At 43.0% G+C, this 23,985-nt stretch overlaps 1 protein-coding gene across 1 annotated transcript in view; it reads left to right on the forward strand.

The window, feature by feature from the left end:
* PCCA (propionyl-CoA carboxylase subunit alpha) overlaps window positions 1–23,985 on the forward strand; it is a 4,227,722-nt gene that overhangs the window by 307,599 nt on the left and 3,896,138 nt on the right. The window contains exon 3 of the mRNA XM_044071233.1: window positions 18,685–18,732. Coding sequence (XP_043927168.1) covers window positions 18,685–18,732 — 48 coding nt within the window. The remainder of the gene's footprint in view (window positions 1–18,684; window positions 18,733–23,985) is intronic.

Consider the following 23,985-nt stretch of genomic DNA (forward strand, 5'->3'; position numbering starts at 1 on the left):
CTAAGGTTACTGCAGCTGTAATCATTCGAACATCTACTGTTATGTTAAGTTTACATACTCATCTGTATTGTTTTCCTTGCGGCCTGCTGTGTCTTTCTCTCTGGAACCTCTCTGAACTGCCATTCATGCAGGCTACAAGGAAAGACAGTCCTTTAGAGACAAGATAGTCCTGGTAGAGTCCAGTATGTGAAATAGTATTGAGTTGTTAATTTTTTAATTATTTCTCTTGATATTGCTGTGCTTCAGTGTTTTATCTGTCAGTCAAATTATTTCAAAAAGCAATAGTTTATTATGAAGAACATAGGAAAAAGAAAGTTGAAAGCAGGCCTTTGTGTTTAATATTAGTTTGCTTCTCAGTGCTTTGATTTTTCCTTTGTCATTTCTTCTCCTTTAGGCAGTAAAAATATTAACTTAGTGTGCTGCTTCTCTTAGGACTTTTGGTGGGGACAGACTGTTAGACAGCTGTGTTTTCCTAGGCTCCCTTTTGCTTGAGGTGAGATGCTGAAGAAGGAAGATTACATACATTAAGTAATGGCATTCATGTGGATGCATAATTAAGGATATATGTCTATTAATGAAGAATATATGTCTATTAATGAATAAGAGGGCTACCAAGTTGGTCATACTGGAAAAGATTAGGAAGGAGCAGAGGTTGGTGCAAAAGTTTGAAAGCAGATTTTTTAGAGATATTTTGAAGAGAGATGGGCAGTCAGTTGGCAGTTCACAAGACTGAAGAAAAAGCAGGGATAGCTGAGGAAGAATCAGAGTAAGCATAGCACACACTGAGTATCTTGTATTATTTTTAGTAAGGAGTGATGTTCATCATTGAATCATGTTGCAGTAGCCTAAGCTATGTGGGCCATATCTTGCCAAGGATTTTGTGACTGGACAACTTCCACAGCTGTAGGTACCTTCGAAATGCCTAACCACTGAAGAGCTCAAGGAGTGTAGCATAAAGTCAGTGGTTAGGGTGCCAAAACCTCAGAACTTTCTTGCCAGTTTGCTCTGGCTTCGAAGGATTTTTGATCAGCTAGCACTTATTCAAAGTTGGGCAATTAAGTAACCCATTGGGGACTACCTTCCATTTTTACTATTTTTTTTTTTTTTTAAAGAAGTTTCTTTTCTGTCAAAATTTGTTGCTTTGAGTCAGGGCAAATGTTTTTGGTGGTTGTCACGAAAACGTGTTGCAAGTTGCCTCTGTCTTTTCCATCACACCTCCAGCATTTGCTGTCTACCTGAGGAAAAAATTAATGGATGTCTGCTTGGAGAAAAGGTTTATACTACTACTACTACCACCTTAGCCTTCATCGTAGTAAATTGTCAGACTTCCATGCTTATGATGTTCTTCGTGTTTCACTGTTGCAGTCATTACATTTGGGTAATCTGCTGGCAGGTTGCCCTCAGTCGGCCTGAATTCCAAAGTCTTGGGTCCTGCGTTGGTTGCTGTCTCCTCTTCCATGACGTCAGGGGTATAAAATATGCAGCCAACACCATTTTCTTTAGTCTTTCTTGCCATGCGGTGCCCGAAACAAAAGCATTTCACAAGTGCCGGTCGGCTGACTACTGAAATATTCGAGTTTGGGTTTCAGAACCGAAGTCTTCACTAAAGCTAAGTACCCCGTTGGAGAAACTTTTTTCTTGCTTTTTACCGATGTCAGAAAAAGTTAATAATTGTATTACTTGTGGGAAGCAAATACCTCATAAGGATTTCCATTTATACTGTATTCCTTGCCTAGGCCCTGATCACAACGTGCCTGGCTGTCGGTTTTCTGCTAGATTTAACCAACGCACTATTAAGCGTCGGTATATTTTTGCATCAAAGTATTTTGGAAACAGATTTAACTACCCAGAAATGTCGTTGGATAGCAATCCAACTACCAGAGTACATAAAAAATGCAAAGAAAAGGACAGAGAAAGGCAGTCGAGATCCAAAACCGACAATGAAGCTTTTCCTAAGCCATTCGCCGGTTCACTGGTACTCAGTGAGGTGCTTTCGCAGCCCTTGATACCCACTACCTTCGAGTCTCAGGCCTCTACCGACACCCATATGGAGTCCGGCATGCCACACGATACTCAAGGTATTGGACCGAGGGATGTATCTCCCTCGGATGGGTCCGGAGACGCTGAGCAGGCACCGGCTTCTCAGGGTGTATTCAGACCTCAGCATTTGTATTTCAAACCGACGACAGCTGCAAGACCAAAGACAAAAGCAACTTCTAAATCTAAAAAACCGACGCATGAGTAACGTGTACAGGCCTCTATGCCTAAAAAACAGATGATCAAAAATGGCTGAAGAGCTTATTACCTTGATCAGGGGTACCCATCCCCCTCCTGATAAGAGGCCTAGGCAAGACACTCATTATGAATATTCAGATCAGGTTTCTGTTTCTTCTGATCAGGAATTAATACTGGGTAGTTAAAACTGGAGCTTTACTCCATCGCATATCGCCTACTCAGGGGCGATCTCTGCCTAACATACAAAGCTATGTCAAACCCAGAGCTGTTGGACATGCTCCACTTAAAGAAACCCCAAGCCCTCCGAGCTACATGCTCTAGGGACCTTAACCTTGTCACCACAATAAACAGAACACGCTGGAGGGATAGATTCCTGTCCCAGAGACTTCCCATACTCTGGAACAGACTACCTATGTCAAACAGAGCTCCTCATTAGCACTCTTCAAGAAACATATTGATGATTGGATGGGAAATTCACCCCAGGGATCACTTCTGTGGCTCTGCTCGACAGGGGCACAGGAAAATAATGTTCTTGGGTGGCGAAAGCCAGGGTACATTTTTTGGCTAGGCTTGTATGGGCCCTAGGGCCGATAGCCTAGTACCTACCTGTGAACCTGTGAATTATCTATACCTCCCTATGAGGATTCTGATGCTGAGGAGTCTATTCCATCTGCATCTCCTGAGGATTATTCATTTGGAGAAACATTGCATACTTTGAGGGAGCATTTTCACTGTGAGAGTCAAGACTTCTCAGAATCAAAAAAGAGGCTCAGGGATTTCCTTCTTCTCCCTCAGCACAGGCCTTTAGCCATTCCCCCTGTTGTAGACATTGTGGATGATGTGTTTTCAGAGTCAAGCTTGTCCTCTGACTCCTTACCTCCAGCTCCCAATAAGCCTGACAGATATTACAGGGTCTCTGACTCTCATAAATTTTTATTTAGAAACCCTGCTGCTGATCTTGAAACTAATTCACAGGATCCAAAGGGAGTTAAGGCTTCAACAGCAAAAAATCCTACCCCCTCTGACAGAGATTCAAGGGCACTGGACAGATGGGAAAAAAAGGTTTATACATCTGCAACCTTGGCAATCAGGGCCTTAAACTGTCAATTTCATATGCTTAAATACCAACAACATGTTATGGGGAAACAGAAAATGATGATGATTTCAGAATATGCAGAAAATAAAGAATTGCAGGAATTCTTGCATGCAGCTGAACAAGTTGGAAAGCATACTTTGCAATGTGGTTTTGATTCCTTAGAGGCCTCCTGCAGGACCGCAGTTACTGGATCTGTGATTAGGAGGCATGCCTGGTTAAAGGAACACAATTTATCTGATCATGTTAAAGCTAAATTGCTAGATGCACCTTTACAGCATGATTCTCTGTTTGGTATTATGGCAGAAGAGGTTTTAAAGAAAATGGAAGTCAAAGCTAAGTCTATGCAAACTGTTAAAGACTTCTTACAAGTGCAACCACCAAGATTCAGTAGACACTGGCCTACCAAAAAGTGGTCCTTTCCTGTGTCAGACAGACCTCAAAGGGGCAAATCCAGACGCCCTAAGGGTTCCACATACTAGGCGCAAGATTCATACAGGTCAAAGCAATGGGGCGCTTCCACCTCCAAATCTGGAGGAGATAAAGCGCAAGCCTACAGAAAGCAATCCCAATGACTTCCCTCTGCCTACACTAAGCACTTATCTTTTGGCAGCACCCATAGGGGGAAAATTAGCACTTTTTGTTCAAAATTGGCAGTTATTAACCCAGGACAAGTGGGTACAAAACATCGCATCACAGGGATACATATTCCATTTCCACACTCTGCCAATGACGAATGGTTGGCCAGATCTGCCAAAAAATCAATGGGCAGAGGCACAGAAACAGGTTATGTCCCTCATGGATATGGTGGCCATTCAGACAGTACCAGGACAGGAAAAAGGACAAGGTTTTTACTCAAGACTGTTCTTGGTACCCAGAAAGGACAAGGCCTGGCGGCCAGTACTGGATTTATCGATTTTGAACACATACCTGGACATTCCAAAATTCAAAATGCTGACTTTGCAGCAGTTTCTGCCCATGCTGGGCAAGAATGCTTGGCTGGTGACTTTAGACCTAAAAGAGGCATACCTGCATGTCCCAATAAGACAATTGTGCAGAAGATACCTCAGATTCAAGGCTGGCTTAATGCATTTCCAATTCTCTGCACTGCCCATTGGCTTATCTACTGCACCCAGGGTCTTTGCAAAGTACCTGGCACCAGTAATTGCATTTTGCAGACAAAGAAGTATACAAATATATCCTTACTTGGATGACTGTCTCATTCAAGCAGAGAACAAGGACACTCTTCTTCGACACCTGGCGTTTGTGACATGCCTAGGGTACACAATAAACAAAAAGAAATCACAACTGGTACCCTCTCAAAAGATAACATTCCTGGGTGCAAGCTTGAATACAACTGCCCAGATCGCATACCTCATGTCAGACAAACAAAGGCAACTGACTACTTACTTCAAACTGATGGCAACAAAATCCCAGTCTTCTGCAAGACAGATACTGCAGGCTCTGGGCTTCATGGCATCCTGCATCCTACTGATTCCATATGCAAGACTGCATATGAGGAAACTTCAGTGGTACCTAAAAAGTTTATGGAGTCAACATTCTCACAGTCTGGAAACAATGATTTGTGTCATTCCTTGCCTGCAACAGGAATTTCTATGGTGGGCAAAGGCATGTCACCAAAACATGGGATGGCCATTCACTCTACCCCCCTGACAGCCAAACCATAACAGATGCATCAGATTATGCCTGGGGGGCCAACATGGCAGGAAGATGCATTCAGGGCATATGGTTGCCAAAACAAATGCATCTGCATATCAACCAGAAAGAGATGCTAGCTGTTCAAATTGCTCTAACAGCCTTCAAGGACTTACTTCATCCAGGACAACTACTAATAAAGACGGACAACACCACAATCATGTGGTATATAAACAAGCAAGGGGGTACACACTCATACCCCCTCTGCAGATTAGCCATGACACTGTGGAACACAGCTTTGACCTACCAAATACATCTTCAAGCTCAATTCCTGCCAGGAAAACAAAACACTCTGGCAGACGATTTAAGCAAAAACCTTATAGATCCTCACGAGTGGAAACTAAATCCACAAGTCTTCAGCATGATAACAAAGAAATGGGGGAGCCCAGACATAGATCTATTTGCCTCTGCTCAAAATTATCAACTGAAAAGATTCTGCACAAGGACTATCACAGACAAGCATGAAAGGTGGACGCCCTATCCTTCAGTTGGAAAAAACCATCAATTTACGCCTTTCCTCCTCTGCCTCTTCTCCCCAAGGTCCTCCTAAAAGTCAGACAAGAGAAACCAAAGATGATACTAATTGCCCCGGACTGCCCCGCCAATACTGGTATCCAATCCTAAGGAACTCAGTACCCAACTTGGACCTTGCCTCAAAGACCACAACTACTGTCCCAGCAAAACAATCGGATCCTGCACAATCAACTACAGACTCTGAACCTGGCAGCATGGCTGATCATGTAGTCATACAAACAACACCTCTCAGTAAAGCTGTGATGGATGTCATTTTGGAAGCCAGAAGGCCTAGTACTAGAAAATCTTATGTTGACAAATGGAAGAGATTCTGTACTTGGAATCAAGCACAAGGAACTGATACAGTAGAACCAAATATTCCTCAGATATTGCAGTACTTAACTGAGATGCTTGACAAAGGCCTATCTTTCTCATCAATTAAAATCCATGCCTATGCCATTTCGGCTCATTACAATACAGAGCCACCAATATTTTCTCATCCTTTACTAAAGCAGTATCTTAGAGGAGCCAAAAATGTAAGGCCTCCTAGAAGATCACATTTGCCTGCATGGGACCTAGATTATGTGTTGGAAAAGCTCACTCTGCCTCCATTTGAACCAGCTGCCACCGCTGATATAAAGTTCTTATCATGGAAAATGCTCTGCTACTAGCTATTACTTCAGCAAGAAGAGTTTCAGAGCTACAGGCCCTCATGGCTATAGAGCCTTTTATCATATTTTACCCAGACAGGGTATCTCTGAGGACAAATCCTACTTTTATGCCTAAGGTAGTTTCCAGTGTGGCTCTTAACCAAACAATTCATCTGCCAACCTTATATCCAAATCCGCAGAACAAGGGGGATAGAATTCTGCATTCCTTGGATGCACACAGACAGCTAAGATTCTACTTAAGCATGACTAAAGCTCTAAGAAAAACTGAGCAATTACTAGTGACATATGCTGCAGGATCAGAGGGCAAGGCTATTTCAAAGCAGACAATTTCAAAGTGGATAAGCCACTGCATCCGTTTCTGCTACTTACACCATGGTAAACCTGTGCCCAAGGGCATTAGATCTCATTCCACCAGAGCTGCAGCTACTTCAGCAGCCTTTCTAAGGGCAGTACCAACCAAAGACATTCTAGAGGCTGCTACTTGGAGTTCTGTTCACACCTTTACAAAGCATTATCATTTGCCTCTTTACTCTAAATCCAGAGCAGGCTTTGCCACTGCAGTTCTGCAGGGCCTTATAGCTGCTCCTAATGCTGTTTAGCTCCATTCCCCAACCATAGCTTTGGGATTCTACCTAAATGTGTAATGACTGCAACAGTGAAACATGAAGAACATAGTACAGTTATGTACACTTAGCATAAATGTAGATGTTCGAGTGTATTCACTGTTGCAGTCCAGGTTACCCTCCCGCCATCCCCCTGTCATTCTGGAGTTTCTTTCCTTCTCTATATTCTACAACCTATGTGGTGTATTTGCTTGTAGATGAAGGTAAAGTTTATATTGATGCATGTGTGTGTGTGTGTGTGTGTATGTGTATGTATGTATATATATATATATATATATATATATTTTTTTTTTGTGCTACCTTTTTGGGGGCACCTAACAAAGGGGGCAAGAAAAACTAAAGAAAATGGCGTCGGCTGCATGTTTTATACCCCTGACGACCTGATGTCATGGAAGAGGAGACAGCAACCGACGCAGGACCCAAGACTTTGGAATTCAGGCAGACTGAGGGCAACCTACCAGCAGATTACCCAAATGTAATAACTGCAACAGTGAATATACTCGAACATCAACTTTTATGGTAAGTGTACACAACTGTACTTTTCTGCTGGGTTGACAATATGAGGAATTTACCTGCTGACCTTCCTTCTTCAGAGGTTAAGACATCTCTGAATTCTGTAATCCCATCTGTATCTTGGGGTAACTACATGCACTCTAAAATGCTCTGATTACACTGCTGATGTTTCTAGCGCAGCTGCCTGTTACAGGGATAGTAGTGAGAAGTTTGTCCTGGCAACATTTTCAGAATTTGTCAGAGGATGTCAAAGCTGGGCTTCTGAATGTTTCATTGGTTTGAGGTATTGTTTGGTTCTTCCTCTGCTGGGATCATTAAAATATTTGATGAAAGAAGAAAGATCATTCAGTGGGTTACCCAGATTTTTCAACCCTCCCTGCCAAAATTCAATAGAAACATGCTCTGACTGAAATCACTATTGCAGTATTCTTAACGTATACGTTTTCAGTCTGCTGACATCCGGCCAGGGTCCTAAAGTTTTACCTTCCCAAAGGTGTACATCCGTAGTGTGATCTCAACTCTTATGCTTCAGGGTATATAGCCAGATATACTTCAGACTATTTCACAGCCATCCTGAATGCAGGTTGTGTCTCCGCCAAACTGATCTTCATTGGATCGTTGGTACTGTTGCTTCACTTTTTCACATTTCAGATAAGTACCCCACTGGAGAATCTTCATTTAATTTGTGTAGACCATTTTGTTAGATGTCAGCTAGGAGGATAAATGCAGGTGCGACGGGTAGATTCTATACAAGGACTTGTACGCTAAGTGCCTGCTTTGTGTAGGCCCAGCACATGACTTCAGAACCTGCTGCATGTGCCAGTCACTTGTTCTGAAAACCTGTAGATCAAGGCTTTCCTCCCTCAACACATTCCTCAAAACTCGGTGTCTAAAATGTCCAGCCAAAGCCAAAATGGTGGAATCCCCAAAATCCAATGTCACCCTTCCACCAAAGAAGAAACTAGAGTCTCCAAGACAACTCATAGCCTTAAATCTCTGAGTCAGAGGCACTCGCTGAGGTTGCAGTAATTGTGGTCAGTCAGATACCTTCTCAATTGTCCACTGCCGTGACCCAGTCAGAGGCAGGTATGTCTCCTGAGGCCTTGCAGGCTGCGGACACCTTGGGTGAAGTTCATCTCATTGTTTCAGAGGGTCCACATGGAATTTCTAAAATCCTAGTCAGGGAACAGGTTCCAAGCACTCTTGTAGAAGGATGTCAAGCTTCTGAACCATAGAGACTTGTTCATTACAAAAAATAAAAGGCAGAAAGCTAGGCATGTGACCTCCTCTACAACTTCCAAGGAAAAAGAATGCATGAATTTCTCCTAGGGGTTATTTAATGCAGTCATAGTCTTGAAACCTCCTGCTCTTGTGACCCAGCTGCCATAGGCCACACCACAAAGACGTACTCAAGATTTCTGTCCCTGTGCTGAAAAACAGAATGTAGATTCTGATCATTCCATGGACTACTCCTCTCAAATGGACTAGTCTGCTCAAGCAACAGAGACCTCTAAAGCAGAAAATCAAGCAACCTCCACCCCCAACACAACCCAAATATCACATAGCCCACAAACTCAGTGTGCCACTCAACCACAACCCATAAGGCATAACAACGTACCCAACACTCTAGTCATAGGTGACTCGAGTCAGGCACACTGATGTTCCACTCACCAGGCTAAACAAGGAGAAAGTTACTGTCCGCTGCCTGTCGGGTGCCAGGATCTGCCACATAACGCACGTACTCAGGTCACTCCACAAGCACAACTATGAATCTGTCATTGTCCATGTTGGTGTGAATGACCTGAGATGTACCTCCCTGGACTACATGAAAAGAGATATGGAGGAGCTCTCCGATCTTGTAGCCCAGGCAGGTATGATCCTAGCCCTGAGTAGCATCCTGCCATCACCCAGAATTATACCAAAGTACAAGGACAAAATGATTGACTTCAACAATTGGCTAAGCTTCTGGTGTCATTCTAAGGGGATCCCGTATCTGTCTGCCTGGGATGATATGATCAATAGACCACGATGCTTTGCCAGAGATGGCCTGCATCTGTCGTCCTTGGGATTCCGGATACTGGCTAAGGCTCTTGCCACCCCTATAGTGCCGTTTTTAGGCAAGATTCAAATGACAAATTCTCCACCGTAACAGGTAGAAGCAAGCAAAATCTATGGGTAATGCTACTCAGTGCTAGAAGTCTAAACCTCAAAATGCATTCACTTGAGGCACTCCTTAAAATGGAGAACATCGACATCAGTGCAGTGACAGAGACCTGGTTCAAGGCTCCAGAGAGCACCCCTGGATTACCAGGCTGTAATTCATACCACACCTTTCGGCCACCTAACCTGGACCAAAATACTAAAGGCAGAGGTGTGTCCATATTCATTAAGGATATCCACACCTCTGGCTAGCTGCTCAGCATAATGCATCTGAGATTATCCAAGTGCAACCAACGCTGGGCAAGACCGCAATCCAAATTGTAACTTGCTACAGATCCCCCACGATGCCCCAGGATTCCCACTCCTCATTTCTTGATGCACTGGAAAATATTAGGGTACAACCCAACACCCTCATAATGGGCAATTTCAGCTACCCCACCATTAACTGGGAAAACTACTCATGTAACAACTATTTTGCTCAACGTTTTCTGGAAATCATAAATTCCAATGCCTTGGATCAACTTAACCACACACCCACCAGGGGTAGCAATGTCCTAAACCTGGTCATTACCAACATGTGCGACCAGTGTTCCACACCAGAGGTCAATTCCTCGTTGGTCAGATCCGACCACAAGCTAATCACCCTAGACATCCACATCTCGCCCCCCCCCCCCCCCCAATTAGGGAAACCACCGTAAAAAAATTCTCCAAAGCCAACTTCACGCTTCTTAAAACAGAAGTGGCAAACTTCACAACACCCATGCAGACTGACAACAGAGGTGCAACTGCTGAAACCTACACAAATGCACTTTATAAACACTTACATGAGTGCATGGATCGTGCTATCCCTAACAGAACCAAGACGCTATCCTGCAAAAAAAGGAAGCCAATCTGATGATCCCCTGCCATAAACAAACTCTACAACAGAAGAAAGAAACTGTTGCAAAAAAAGAGTAAAATCCCAAGATTGGTCAGCCTCAGTAAGAAGCTGAGATCCCTCATAAAATCCTCCAAAGCTAGTTACGAAAACAAAATCGCCACTGATTCTAAAGACAACCACAAAGCATTCTATAGCTATGTCAAGAATCTCAATGGCAACACTCAGTTCTGCTCTGAGTTACAGCACAATGGCACTAAATATACAGAACCAACTGATATTGCCAACATCCTGGCAGATAGGTTCAGTGCTAACTTTATCCTCTCTCATCCCCTAAAGGACCCATCTCTATACAGGAAGAATGCAAAGTTCCTGTAATCACGGCTGCACAGGTAAAAAACACACTCTCCAAAGCCAAGAACACAGCATCCATTGTACCTGACAACATCCCAGGCTGTGTTCTACATGAACTACATAACGAATTGGCACCCCACCTGAGTACCATGTTCAATCATAGCCTCACCTCAGGCTTTCTGCCCACTGAATGGCGCACAGTGACAATTATCCCACTCCACAAAGGGGGATCCACCACGAACCCCGGGAACTACCGCCCCATTAGCCTAACCAACCTAGTCTGCAAGGCCATGGAGCATATCATCATGGAACTTATAAATAAAGACATATGTAATCTCCAAATTCCGGACCCCACCCAGTTTAGGTTTGTAAAAGGCAGATCATGTCTCCTAAACCTGATAGACTTTTTTGAAGCAGTCACCAAAGCCATAGATGAGGGTAAAGTGGTTCACACAGCCTATCTAGATCTCGCCAAGGCTTTTGACATGATCCCTCACTCTGGAGTTATAGATAATCTCACTAAACTAGGTATAATTCCCTATGTCACAAGCTGGGTTGCCCACTGGCTCACTGACAGAACCCACACTGTGAAAGTAGCAGACTCCAAATCCGACTTCAGACCAGTGACAAGTGGAGTACCACAGGATTCAGTCCTGGGTCCTCTCCTGTTTGGTATCTACATGTCCTTCAAGGATGCATCTGCAGTCATAACAAATGGGTTGTCCTGTCGTCAGGCAGCCCTTCGGTCGGCCGGATTCCAAAGTCTGGGTCTGGCCTCGGCTGGTGTCGCACTTCACCCAACGTCATCTCTCCTGGTCTTCGGGTATAAAGGCATCAGCCGACGCCATTTTCCTCAGTCTTTCTTGCCACGTGGCGCCCGAAGCAGAAGCTGTTCGCAAGTGCCGGTCAGTCAGATCCAGAGATTACTACTACCGAATACTACTTCGAAGACTTCTAAAAGCTAAGTACCCCGTTGGGGACTCTTTCTTGCCTCAGCCGATGTCAGAAAAAGTAAATAATTGTTTAACTTGTGGGAAACAAATACCTCATAAGGATTTCCACTCATACTGCCTACCTTGTTTAGGCCCAGACCACGACGTAGCAGCCTGTTCAGCCTGTGCTTCCTTCAACCGACGAACGCTTGGGCGTCGGTCGGAGTTTGCTGAACAGTTTTTCGGCTCAGATTTTGCGTACATTATGCCGTCGGATCCTCCGACTACCCAAATTGTTAAAAAACGCAAAGAAAAAGACCGACACTCGCGGTCCGCGGTTTCGGCCGAAACCACGGTTAAGCAAACCGCGAGTGTCTCGGTTTCGGCCGAAACCGAGCAAACGGGTCAATCTTCAGCCGAATCCATGACTACTACCGAGGCTCCTGCTACCCTAGTTGAATCGGCCTCTGAAGTTTTGCCTACTAATGTGGTTCCTATTGAATTATCAGACACCATCCCTTTGGATGTCTCTACCACAGCACGTGGTGCTGCTAGGCCTCCTGCAGCCATGTCTATTAAGGCCTTTGCCAGGGCTAAAGCAGCCAAAACTGCTAAATCAGTGCCTGTTAAGCCCCCCTCACACAGGCCCAGTTCCAGTTCACAAATGCTTACTTTGGCATAGGATCTCATCTCTTTAATTAGGGGATCCCAATCTCACCCAGACAGGGCCTCTCAGCCTCCAGAAAAGAGACCTAGAGCAGAGCCCCCCGAGCCAGTGTCCTCTGATGATTCTTCGGATGACTGAGACATTACAGACCACCCAGAGGCTCCTTTTTCTACTTATGAAGATTCCGATGCTGAGGAATCTATTCCATCTGCCTCTCCTCCAGAGGAATTTTCCTTTGGGGAAACCTTACATGCCATGAGAGAACAATTCCAATGGCGGGGACAAGATTTCTCAGATTCAAAAAAAAAAGGCTTAGGACCTTTCTACACTTACCACAACATAGGCCCTTAGCTATTCCTCCAGTTCTGCCTGTTGTGGATGATGCATTTAATGATGTTTGCACTGCTCCTGATACTTTACCTCCAGCCCCTACCAAACCAGATAGGTTTTACAGGGTACCAGACACTCATCACCACCTATACAAATCCCCACTTGCAGATCCTGAGACTATCTCCCAGGGGCCTAAGGCAGTAGCTTCGACCACAGCAAAAAAACCCTCTCCCTTCTGAAAGGGAATCCAGGTCCTTAGAGAGATGGGGGAAAAAAGTTTACACCTCTGCCACTCTCTCAGCTAGAGCTTTGAACTGTCAGTTTCATATGATCCAATACCAAGAGTTTATGCTTGATCAGTTAACTAAGAAATTGTCCTCTGATGACTCCTTAGATAAGAAATATGTTTTAGAAATGGTGAATAACATTCAGCAGGTTAGTAACCATTCTTTAAAATGTGGCTATGATGCACTGGAGGCTTCATTTAGATCAGCCATGACTGGCACTGTTATAAGAAGGCATGCATGGTTGAAAGAACAGGTCTTGCCGGATCATGTTAAAGCAAAGCTGTTAGATGCTCCTATGGATAAGGCCAGTCTATTTGGTACTCCTGCTCAGCAAGTAATGAAGAAAATGGAAGAGAAGGCAAAATCTGTACAAACAGTTAAGGATTTCTTACAGGTTCAGCCCCCAAGGTTTAGCAGGAACTGGCCTTCCAAAAATTGGTCCTTTCCAGACTCCTCAAAATCTCAGAGGCAGGAATAGACGTGCCAGAGGCAGAAATCAATCCAGAGGAGGTGCCTACAGAGGACGCCAGTGGCAAGGCAATAACCAGCGAGGCACAGACACAACCACTGCCACTGCACCAGGACAATCACAGTGACTTGGCTCTGACACCGCCTACCAGGGAACAAATAACAGCACCTTTAGGCAGGAAGTTAGCTTTATTTTCAAAAAAATTGGCACTATATCACAAAAGACAAGTGGATTTTGCAGACCATAGACCAAGGCTACAGGTTTCACTTCCACACCTTACCAGTGAAAAGAGGAATGCCAAACCTACCCCCAAATCAAAAAACAGAAGCTCTAAAACAGATAGCTCAATTAACAAAGATGAGAGCTGTGGAAAGAGTACCACTAACAGAACAGGGCAAAGGATTCTACTCCAGACTCTTCCTAGTACCAAGAAAAGAGAAAAGTTGGAGACCTATTCTCGACCTGTCCGTCTTAAACACATACATCATTGTCCCAAAATTCAAAATGCTGACCCTTCAGCAACTTCTTCCCATGCTGGGCAAGGAGTTTTGGCTGGTAACTCTAGATCTCAAGGAGGCATACCTGCACGTCCCCATACGACCAAATTGCAGAAGATACCTCAGATTTCTTGCAGGATCAGAGCATTATCAATTCTCAGCATTGCCCTTTGGCTTATCTACTGCGCCCAGAGTATTCACAAAATGCCTGGCATCAGTAATCACTCATTGCAGGCTACAGGGAATCCAAATTTATCCATACCTGGACGACTGCCTGATACAAGCGGACAACAAAAGCAAACTGACAAAAGACTTACAAAGAGTCATTTGCTTACTACAAGCCCTGGGATACACAGTCAATTTAAAAAAGTCAAGACTGATACCATCCCAAACAAGGACATTCTTGGGTGCGGAATTGGACACAGTAAAACAGATGGCATTCCTAACTGCAGAAAACAAGAACAACTCCCTCTTTACTTCTTGGCATTAACAGAACAGAACAAACTAACAGCAAGAAAAGTACTGCAGGCCTTGGGCTTCATGGCATCATGCATAATCATGGTCCCCCATGCCAGACTGCATATGAGAAAGCTACAGTGGTACCTAAAGAATTTATGGTCTCAACACAGACACAGCTTAGAAACAGAAATCCCACTAATCCCATGCCTGAAGCAAGAGTTCCTATGGTGGGCTCAAGCATGCCAGTCAAACACAGGCTTGCCTTTCCACAAACCCCAAGCAAGGCAAACCATCACAATGGACGCCTCAGACCTAGGCTGGGGGGCACACATGCTGGACAAATGCATACAAGGATTATGGACTCCAGACCAGCTGCACCTGCACATAAATCAAAAAGAAATGCTGGCAGTAAAACTAGCAATCCAGAAATTCAAACCATTCCTCAAAGAAGGCCCTTTAATGATAAGGACAGACAACACCACAGTCATATGGTACATCAACAAACAGGGAGGCACTCATTCATACCCCCTATGCAGAATGACTCTGGACCTTTGGAATATGGCTCTGAGCTATAACATCCAGTTACAGGCAATATTTGTACCGGGAAAAGAAAACATCCTAGCAGACATGTTAAGCAGAACTACCTCGGATGCTCACGAATGGATGCTACACCCGGACATCTTCAAGGCCATCACAAAGAAATGGGGGATGCCACAAATAGACCTATTCGCATCCCCACTCAATCACCAGCTCAGGAAATTCTGCACAAGGGCATACCACCCACTAGCATGGAAGGTGGACTCTCTATCCTTCAGTTGGAAAGGCCTGACAGCATATGCATTTCCACCTCTCCCTTTGATGCACAAGGTACTACTGAAAATCAAAGAGGAACGTCCAAGGATAATTCTGATAGCTCCAAATTGGCCAAGACAACACTGGTATCCATTGCTGAGGAGCATGTCTCGGGGGAGGACGTGGACACTACCCCTGATGCCTTTGATGTTAACTCAGAACAACTACAACATCATGCATCCAAACCTAAAAACTCTGCAACTGACTGCCTGGAACATCACATAACAGCAACTAAACCAGACTTATCCCAAAGGGTGAAAGACATTATCCTTGAAGCCCGCAGACCTTCAACAAGAAGGAACTATGCAGGAAAATGGAAAAGGTTTGTCATTTGGAGTACTGAAAAAGGAAAAGATGTGTCAAAGATAGACATTGCTAACATCCTGGAGTACTTGGCAGAGCTTCTACATACAGGCCTGTCCTATTCCTCCATCAAGATACATGCATCAGCTATTTCTGCAGAATACAGCTTCGATCCCCCTGTCTTCTCACATCCTCTACTCAGGCAGTTCCTCAGAGGAATCAAAAATGTAAAACCACCATTCCCAGCATGGGACTTGAACTTTGTGCTAGAAAAATTGACACTCCCTCCATTTGAACCAGCAGCAACAGCAGATCTTCAACACCTATCATGGAAAACTGCTTTCCTACTGGCAATTACTTCAGCAAGAAGGGTTTCGGAACTACAGGCCTTAATGGCAGCACAACCCTTCCTAATCTTCCATCAAGATAGTGTCCATGAGAACCAATCCTACATTTATGCCTAAGGTGGTATCCAGAGTGTCTCTAAACCAGGCAATCCACCTACCTACCTTCTTTCCCAATCCACAGAACAGGGGGGAAAGACTGCTGCATACCTTGGATGTACATAGACAGTTACGCTACTACCTGGACAGAACCAAAGGTAACAGAAAAACTGACCAGCTTTTAGTAGCCTATGCAACAGGAAGGGAAGGAAAGGCAATTTCCAAACATACAATCTCTAAATGGATAGGAAATTGCATAAGATTCTGTTACTCCTACCATGGAAAGCAAATTCCACAGAACATAAGACCTCACTCTACAAGGGCTACAGCCACTACCACAGCTTTCTTACGAGGAGTGGCTACCAAGGACATTATTGAGGCGGCTACTTGGACCTCCGTGCATACATTTGCCAAGCATTACAACTTACCTCTATATTCTAGATCCCGAGCAGGGTTTGCCACTACTGTTTTGCAAGGGATCCTAACTACACCATAATTCTTATTCCTCCTCCCCTAGTTTGGCTATGGTATTCTACCCATTTGTTATGACTGCAGATGCATCCTTGAAGGACATAGTACAGTTTTGTACCTACCATAAATGTAGATGTCCGAACAGGATAGCATCTGCAGTCAGGATTACCCACCCTCCTTCCCCTCTGTGGTACTCCTGGGGTACTTACACCCCTAATAGCTAGCTAGGGGGGGATCTCTTATGGTGTATTTGTTTGTATATATGTACATACATGCTTATTTTTTGTGTTTGCCTACTATTTTTTTTGGAAACATTGGCATTTATCCAAAATTTAGTTTTCCAAGAGGGCAACTGGCATCTGGGACAAGAAACACTGAGGAAAATGGCGTCGGCTGATGCCTTTATACCCGAAGACCAGGAGAGATGACGTCGGGTGAAGTGCGACACCAGCCGAGGCCAGACCCAGACTTTGGAATCCGGCCGACCGAAGGGCTGCCTGACGACAGGACAACCCATTTGTTATGACTGCAGATGCTATCCTGTTCGGACATCTACATTTATGGTAGGTACAAAACTGTACTTTTTCTGAAGTACAGGCTAACACAGAATGTCTTTGGCTAATGACGTTTGCAGATGACTGCAAACTAGGAGCCATAATCGAAACTCCTAACGATGTGGACATCCTACAAAAGGGCCTCACTGAGACAGATGCCTGGTGTCAAAGCCATGGCCTCAAGCTTAGTGCCAAAAAGTGCATTGTCATCCCCTTTGTTAAAAACTCTGTACCCATGAGCTGCCACATAGGTGGTAATCTACTTAACACCAAAAGTGTGTTTTTTGAAAGTCACAAGTGAGTTCCCACAGGCACCAGCTTTATGAATGCTCCTGTTTAATGGCCGTATTTCCTATATCAGGTTCAGTGTCACGAGTGAGATGAGCATTTTTATGAGTAACTGTAAGATGAGAAGGTGGTAGATGGTGAGTAAATTGGGGGGGGCTGTAAGAAAATGCAGTGCTTTCTAGTATGTAGTGACCAATTTGGATGGCACATTTTCAGGATAGAAAGTGCAGGGTGCTGCTATGTGATATTGAAACCTAGGCTAAGTATGCCCCCTGGGGGTGTGACAGCTAATAGAAAGGTGAATAGCTTTAAATAGTGTGGAGGAGTACAACAGACAGTATGAGGAAATTTCTGTGCATGTGTTTTGGGGGATTGTATAAGAGTACGTGTAGTCAGGCATGCACCAGGTAAGTTATTGTATACCCTTTTAGATTTTATGTAGTTTGTTTAAATAACCTTATCCTGACTGAATAATTTGTGACATTATATTTTCTGTGCTTAGTGTTGCATGACATCTTAAATGCGTGAAAAAGACTAATTTTCAATTGGAAAGTATCAGGGTCTGTTCATAATTAATGATCTCCAGATGAGTTGTCACATTCTCTCTGTAAGAGCTGCCTTTCAGATGAGTTGCAGCTCTGTTTCTGAACTCTTCTCTTTCATGCCAGTGAAAATTACAGTGGTTCTAGTGGATGTATCTAAAAGTAGTTTGTTTCCTGATTATGTAGCTCCCCCCCAGACACGCACTTCTAGATACATCCACATTCAATTGCGTCTCATCTTCTTACATTCACTGTTATTGGGGATGAGGTCCTGCATGTAAAGGATACAACCAAAGAGCAGATTACAATGCTGTTTGTCATCACTGCTTTCAATCTAGTGGTCCAGAAGCTTGGTTCTAATCACTTTAAATCTTGTATGTTTTTTTTTTGTTTTGATGGCACATTCTTTGGTGGAGTCTGTGCCATTGGAAGTTTATACATAAGTAGACTCATTTGACATCTGCTGAAACTTCATTGGAGTGGTACCATGGAGGTTTTGAATCCACAGTTTATAGACTGAGGTCGTAAGATGGGAAGATGGCAGATGGTGAGTAAGAAGGGGGGGGGGTCCTGTAAGAAAATGCAGTGCTTTATACTATGTAGTGACCAGTTTGGATGGTACATTTTCCTACCTTCAGACATCTACATTGCAATACATCCATGAAGACGTGTCATTTTTAGTGCTGCCGATTATTATTGTGACATTATAGCAGTACTTGCAGTATATCATCAAGAAAATGCTAGGATCATTTGAATTACAGATTTAACTGTGCTTTATTTTGTAATGTTTTCATGCTTTGTATATTAATGATGATAACTTTTAAAATTTTTGCAGACATTTGAAAAAATTCTTATTGCTAACCGAGGAGAAATTGCTTGCAGGGTAAGTTTTTTAATTGCAAATTTTGACATTATTGATTTATTTGAAAAATATATAGAAACCCATGTATATTGCTCCAGCTGAAGTATTTTCTTTTGTTGTGAAACCTGGGAAGTTCTGTTCAGTGTACACTGAAAACATTTTTTTGGTATATAGCTGTGTTTTGGGATTACCTTTGTTGTCAAAACTGTCATGTCACTGTATTTTCAGTTCTGAGTGGAGGAGCTAGATAATTCCTGGAATCAGAATAATTTTCTGTTCAGCTATATTATGGAGTTGTAGATAAAAATGTCTTTCCTGGAAGAATTTCATTCTGTATTGCCCCTTAATAACCATGTTTTTTTTACCAAAATGGGTAAGCTTTTAGATCTGTAACTCTCTTCTTGTAGTCAGTTAAATTTTGTTCTTTTATAAATTCTTATAGAGAAATAGGAAGATAATGTTAGCAGTTACATTTCTTTGAAAGCTTTACTGCCCTGGAATGTAATCACAGCACCTAAAACAATTCTGTGCTCGTGTGGCTGATAGCTGTGGCATTGTGATTTTGAGGATTGTCGTCTTTATTATGGAGAAAGGGCTGTCCCCCATGAAAAGTCTAGTGGATTGTGAGAGCATCTCTGTGGACAGAAAAACTGAATGCAGTTGTCTCCATGGGCAGACAGTTTGAATGTTGCTGTCTTCATGGAGACAAATATGTCACTAAAAAGGGATAACAGAACTGCAGGATTAGTTTTGACCCTTGAGAGGGTATTTGTGCAGATCATAAACACACTAACATTCTTCCTTCAGGGTTCTGCTTGTCAGTGGAATGGACTAAGCTAGATGTTTTATCTCCATGAGTTTACCATATGGTAATTAGTGCAGTATGCATCTATGGTTTCTTTGACAACTGTGACTCAACTTGGAGAAATACAAACCTTTGCTGTTGGTTGACCTGCATTTATCCTTGGTGGAAACCACCATCTGAAGATTTATGTAAGTGATAATTAGCAGTCATTTAAACCACTTTGGTGGTTGAGCAATTAGAGGAAAGCCAGCTCACTTGTTAACAAAAATCAGGACATTGGATTCAAATTCAGAAACCCTGGAGAGGAATTAATAAAGGCATAGCTTGTGTTAGCATTTTGAGGGCCCCAGCAATTGTCAAGTTTTGTTTCCTTGAACACTTCCAGTCTGAGTATCACCTTGTCACTGCCACCCTTCCTAATCAATATTTACTTCAAGCTGCAGAATTTTAGGTATAAGAAACACAGACTAAACTATAGCTCCAATGCTGTTACAGTTTGAAAGGCCTGTGTACAACACTATGTTTGTAGATTTCACTGAGGGACATTGACAGTGAGTGACATTTAATTGAAAGGATGATTCTTTACCACCCTGTGTACAGGGCTGGCCTTAGTTGATATTGTGCCCTAGGCAAAGGATTCCGTGGCACCCCCACTCATTGCCTACTGTTTCACCCCTCCCTGTAAACATCATCCAGTACTGGCCCCTAGTTAACCATTTCCAGGCTTCCCACACCATCCACATTTAGTTTTTTCTTCTTTCTCTCACATTTTGCCTTACTCTTCAGCTTTTTCAATATGTTGTGTCTTTTTTATGCTCTGAAGTGCTTTTTTAAAGTTTTTTTTACCACCTTTTCTTCCAGTGATGGTTTGAACAAAAAATATGATTAAGGAAAGAAATTTAGTGTTGCTGTTCAGCTTTTCTTTTTCTTGCATCCTTTCAACACCCTTACCTGGTCAAGATAGTGCAGTACCAACTGTACTGAAAATAACTCAAGTCAGAAGATCTTTTGGCCAACATTCCCCAGAAACCCTGAGGTGCATTTTAGAGCATTTCCTCAACCTTTTCATCCAGCGAAAGCTTGAACAAAAATTATGAAAATAATTCCAGTTCTATTTTTTTTCCTTTCAATGAAGACATTAGCTGTGTCCAAGGCTTAATGTCCAAAGCTGACAAAATAACTCTCAGTAAACAAACAGTACAGATCTTTGAGAAGATACATAAATCCCATGTGGGGATAATTTCTGCCTCCCTACTCCCCCCCCCCCCCCCAAAAAAAAAAAAAAAAAAAAAAAGAAAGACGGTTACCTTCTTTACTTCACTATGGTGTTAGATTGGGATGAAAACAGAGGTTCAAATGGCCACATTCATGTATTTCAAGTGACTGTTGTCATACATATACATAGTACACACTTCTACAGTCCTCACCTCTACACCCCAAAGGCAGCCACCTGCATAAGTGTCTGATATGTAATTTTGAGGAAAATGGAAAAAAATGACTACTGGGATGTATTCCAACTTGTTGCTCCTAGACAGTACACTGCCCCTACACAAGCTATAGTAACTTTCTTTGTACACCTCTGGGGTTGGTCAGAAAAGTAAAGGAAACAATGACTATACTGTCAGCAGCCCCAGCACAAGCTATAACGACCTTCTGTGCACACGTGTGAGATTTAATTGTGAGGAAAATTAAAGTAATTACTACACCATCTCCAGTCCACCAAACAAGCTACAACAACCTCCTGTGCATACCTCTGAGCAGAGCCCATTTTGGAATGGGTAGAGCTGAGGCCAGAGGCCACCATTAAGTCCACGTCAAAGTCCATTTATACTGTCCAGGGCATGGGGGCCACCAGACTCCTAAAAGCTCTAAATTTTTGAATGTTCTGTTATGTATTTTATGACTTATTTTTGAAAGATAATTACTTGTCAACTGTTGTTTTGCTGCTACCCAGAAGAGTTAAGTATGTGCCCAGCATTATTGTGTGTGCACACACAAAAAATCAGTGATATTTTACACACACACACACACACACACACACACACACACACACACACACACACACACTGCACGTTCACCTTTAGGGAAACTGGAAGAATGCCACTTCACCTACTACATGTCTTTAAGGTGCTGCAGGAAACTAGAATGGTGAATAGACACACACACACACACCCACCAATCCACAGATGGGGTGGGGATGCAGACTCCAAACAGAAAAAGCTACAGCCAAGAACTCAGCCAGAGCAAAGCACTGTGAAATGGCACATACCACTGTGGCAATGCACAATTGCTTTCACACACATCTTTTTCCTGTCAAACCAACAAAGATATATCCATCACCTGTCATGTGTATGGTTTATGTTTATGATGATACGTGAAAGAAATTAGGGCCAACGTGTTACTCTTAAATACACTGTTACCACGACTCCCCACTCTCAAGCATAATGGCAGTGCCATTGTTTATGATGAAAAGTGAAAGAAATTATAGCCAGCTTGTTACTCTTATTTCATCTCCACCCCCCCTCACTCAAACAGACACAAGAAGTTGAAATTTGTATTACCCGGTGTCCTGACTGTATTTACAAAACTCATTGAAAGAGAAAACTATGTCTGAAGATCAGTAGAAACTGTTCTTTTTTAAACATGGAGACTGGTCGCTGTGGGACGCTGATCTCTAGAGCTTACTTCGCTCATGTTCATTCATAGATTTACCAGCTTTATTCTAACAAGGACATGTCAGAACCCTATTTTAAATAAAGCATGTATTCAGACTAATCAAAGAACAAATTATAATTTTTTATGTTAATTTTCTTTCAACCATTAGCAGCTTTTGTGGGGCCCCCACAAGGTCAAAGATGATTGCAACCCCCCCCCCCATAGCTGTGGTTATCACAGATGCCTAAAGTTATAAAGTTAACCATGATGTTAGTTTTAGTGCAGTGAAATGCCCACCAGCAGAATTTAACTAAGTCAAAGGCAATATGTCAGTGAAATTACAAGACCTGTTACTTGACAAAAAACTGGTACTGCAACCTGAGATATCTTTGAATTTTAAAGGAGAAACATTGGTGCCAATCCTTAAGTTTTGGCATCCTAAATATTATTACCCACCTGATGTATTAAGTACACAAGATTACTACCTTTTGCTGGTTTAGCAAATGTAAAATATCAAAATAAGATAACTTGCTGTGGTTGGGGGGCTCCCAGTGACAGCAGCATTCGCTGATGCCTAAAGCTGGCGATGAATAAAAGGACCTGATGTTGTCCTTTTCATTTTTCCTCACAAATGGGTCTAGGATCAGATCTTCGAATCCAATTCTCGAGCTCCTCACTCTACCCATAACGCTCTATTCCATCATCAACTCCTTAGATCTCATTTGCCGCCATCGTGATAGAGTAAGCGCATAAGGCTAATTTTTCATAAAGTTTCTACTTAAACTATACAGCTAAAGAAGAAAGTTTATCTACACTTCCCCACCCCTTTAGCTGATGGTGGCATCAGGGATTTTTCTCTTTCTGTATGTTTTCCTACTTTGATGCCATTCTTGGTAGTTTTTCTGTTACTCCTAGTCAGGTCTTCTTTTTCTCCTTCCTGCTAGGTTTTCAAAAAAAAAAAACTTTGATATCTTATAATATTTTTTCTCTGGATTGTGTGAAGCCCATTATCTCCTTGGGTTACACTTCCCTTCTCCTAATATATCTGGTCACTGTAACAATAATTCATAACTTTGCTATCTAACATGTCTGACAAACCAACTGGTTTTGAGAAGTACAGATCCTGTGGGAATAAGAAGTGCTTTTTTTGCCTAGGGGCTGAACACTTGAATTCTGATTGTACTGTTTATTCCAGCTTTAACCCTCGGGCCTGTTGGGCAGGAGCAACAAATTGATAGTGAAAGGCTTACTACTGCCTTCTTCCAAAATGGTTCAGTCTTCCTCAGATCATAAGAAATGGACTCTTCCAAAGTCCTGAGGGCCTTTTTGGAGCCATTGGAGAAAATGAGGAAGGTTTCAGATCCAAGTTGCTCTGATCCGAAGCCCTTCGGGCCACCGTTGCATACACAGTCCTCCTCAGATCTGACAGCCTCTGCTCCACTGAGGATTTCCCCATCGCCTTCCACCTCTTTATTGATTCCAAAGCCTTTGGATCTGACAAGTAGAAGGTATACTCCTGAGTATGAGTATGTTCTAAAACCAGTACCTCTGTCTCTACCTACACAACTGTTCCAAACACTGAGGAAGCATTCCAGACCAGCATCCACTGCATTGTCCAGGTCTTTGAGGAGTTTGATAGAAGCAGGCATGGACAGGATGATGTGGATATTTCTCAGGGCTCAGATCTAGATAGAATTGGCTGAGCAGGCAGTACCCCTTTCTCCTTCTCTGATCTGACCCGTGGCTTCAGATTCCCAGGATGAGAAATCCCTGAGAGGTTCAACATCTGATCCGAGAAAGCTTCCCTCATTGAC

The sequence above is a fragment of the Protopterus annectens genome, chromosome 5.part0 (genome assembly GCF_019279795.1).
Source record: "Protopterus annectens isolate FY-2018-M chromosome 5.part0, PAN1.0, whole genome shotgun sequence".
NCBI lineage: Eukaryota > Metazoa > Chordata > Ceratodontiformes > Protopteridae > Protopterus > Protopterus annectens.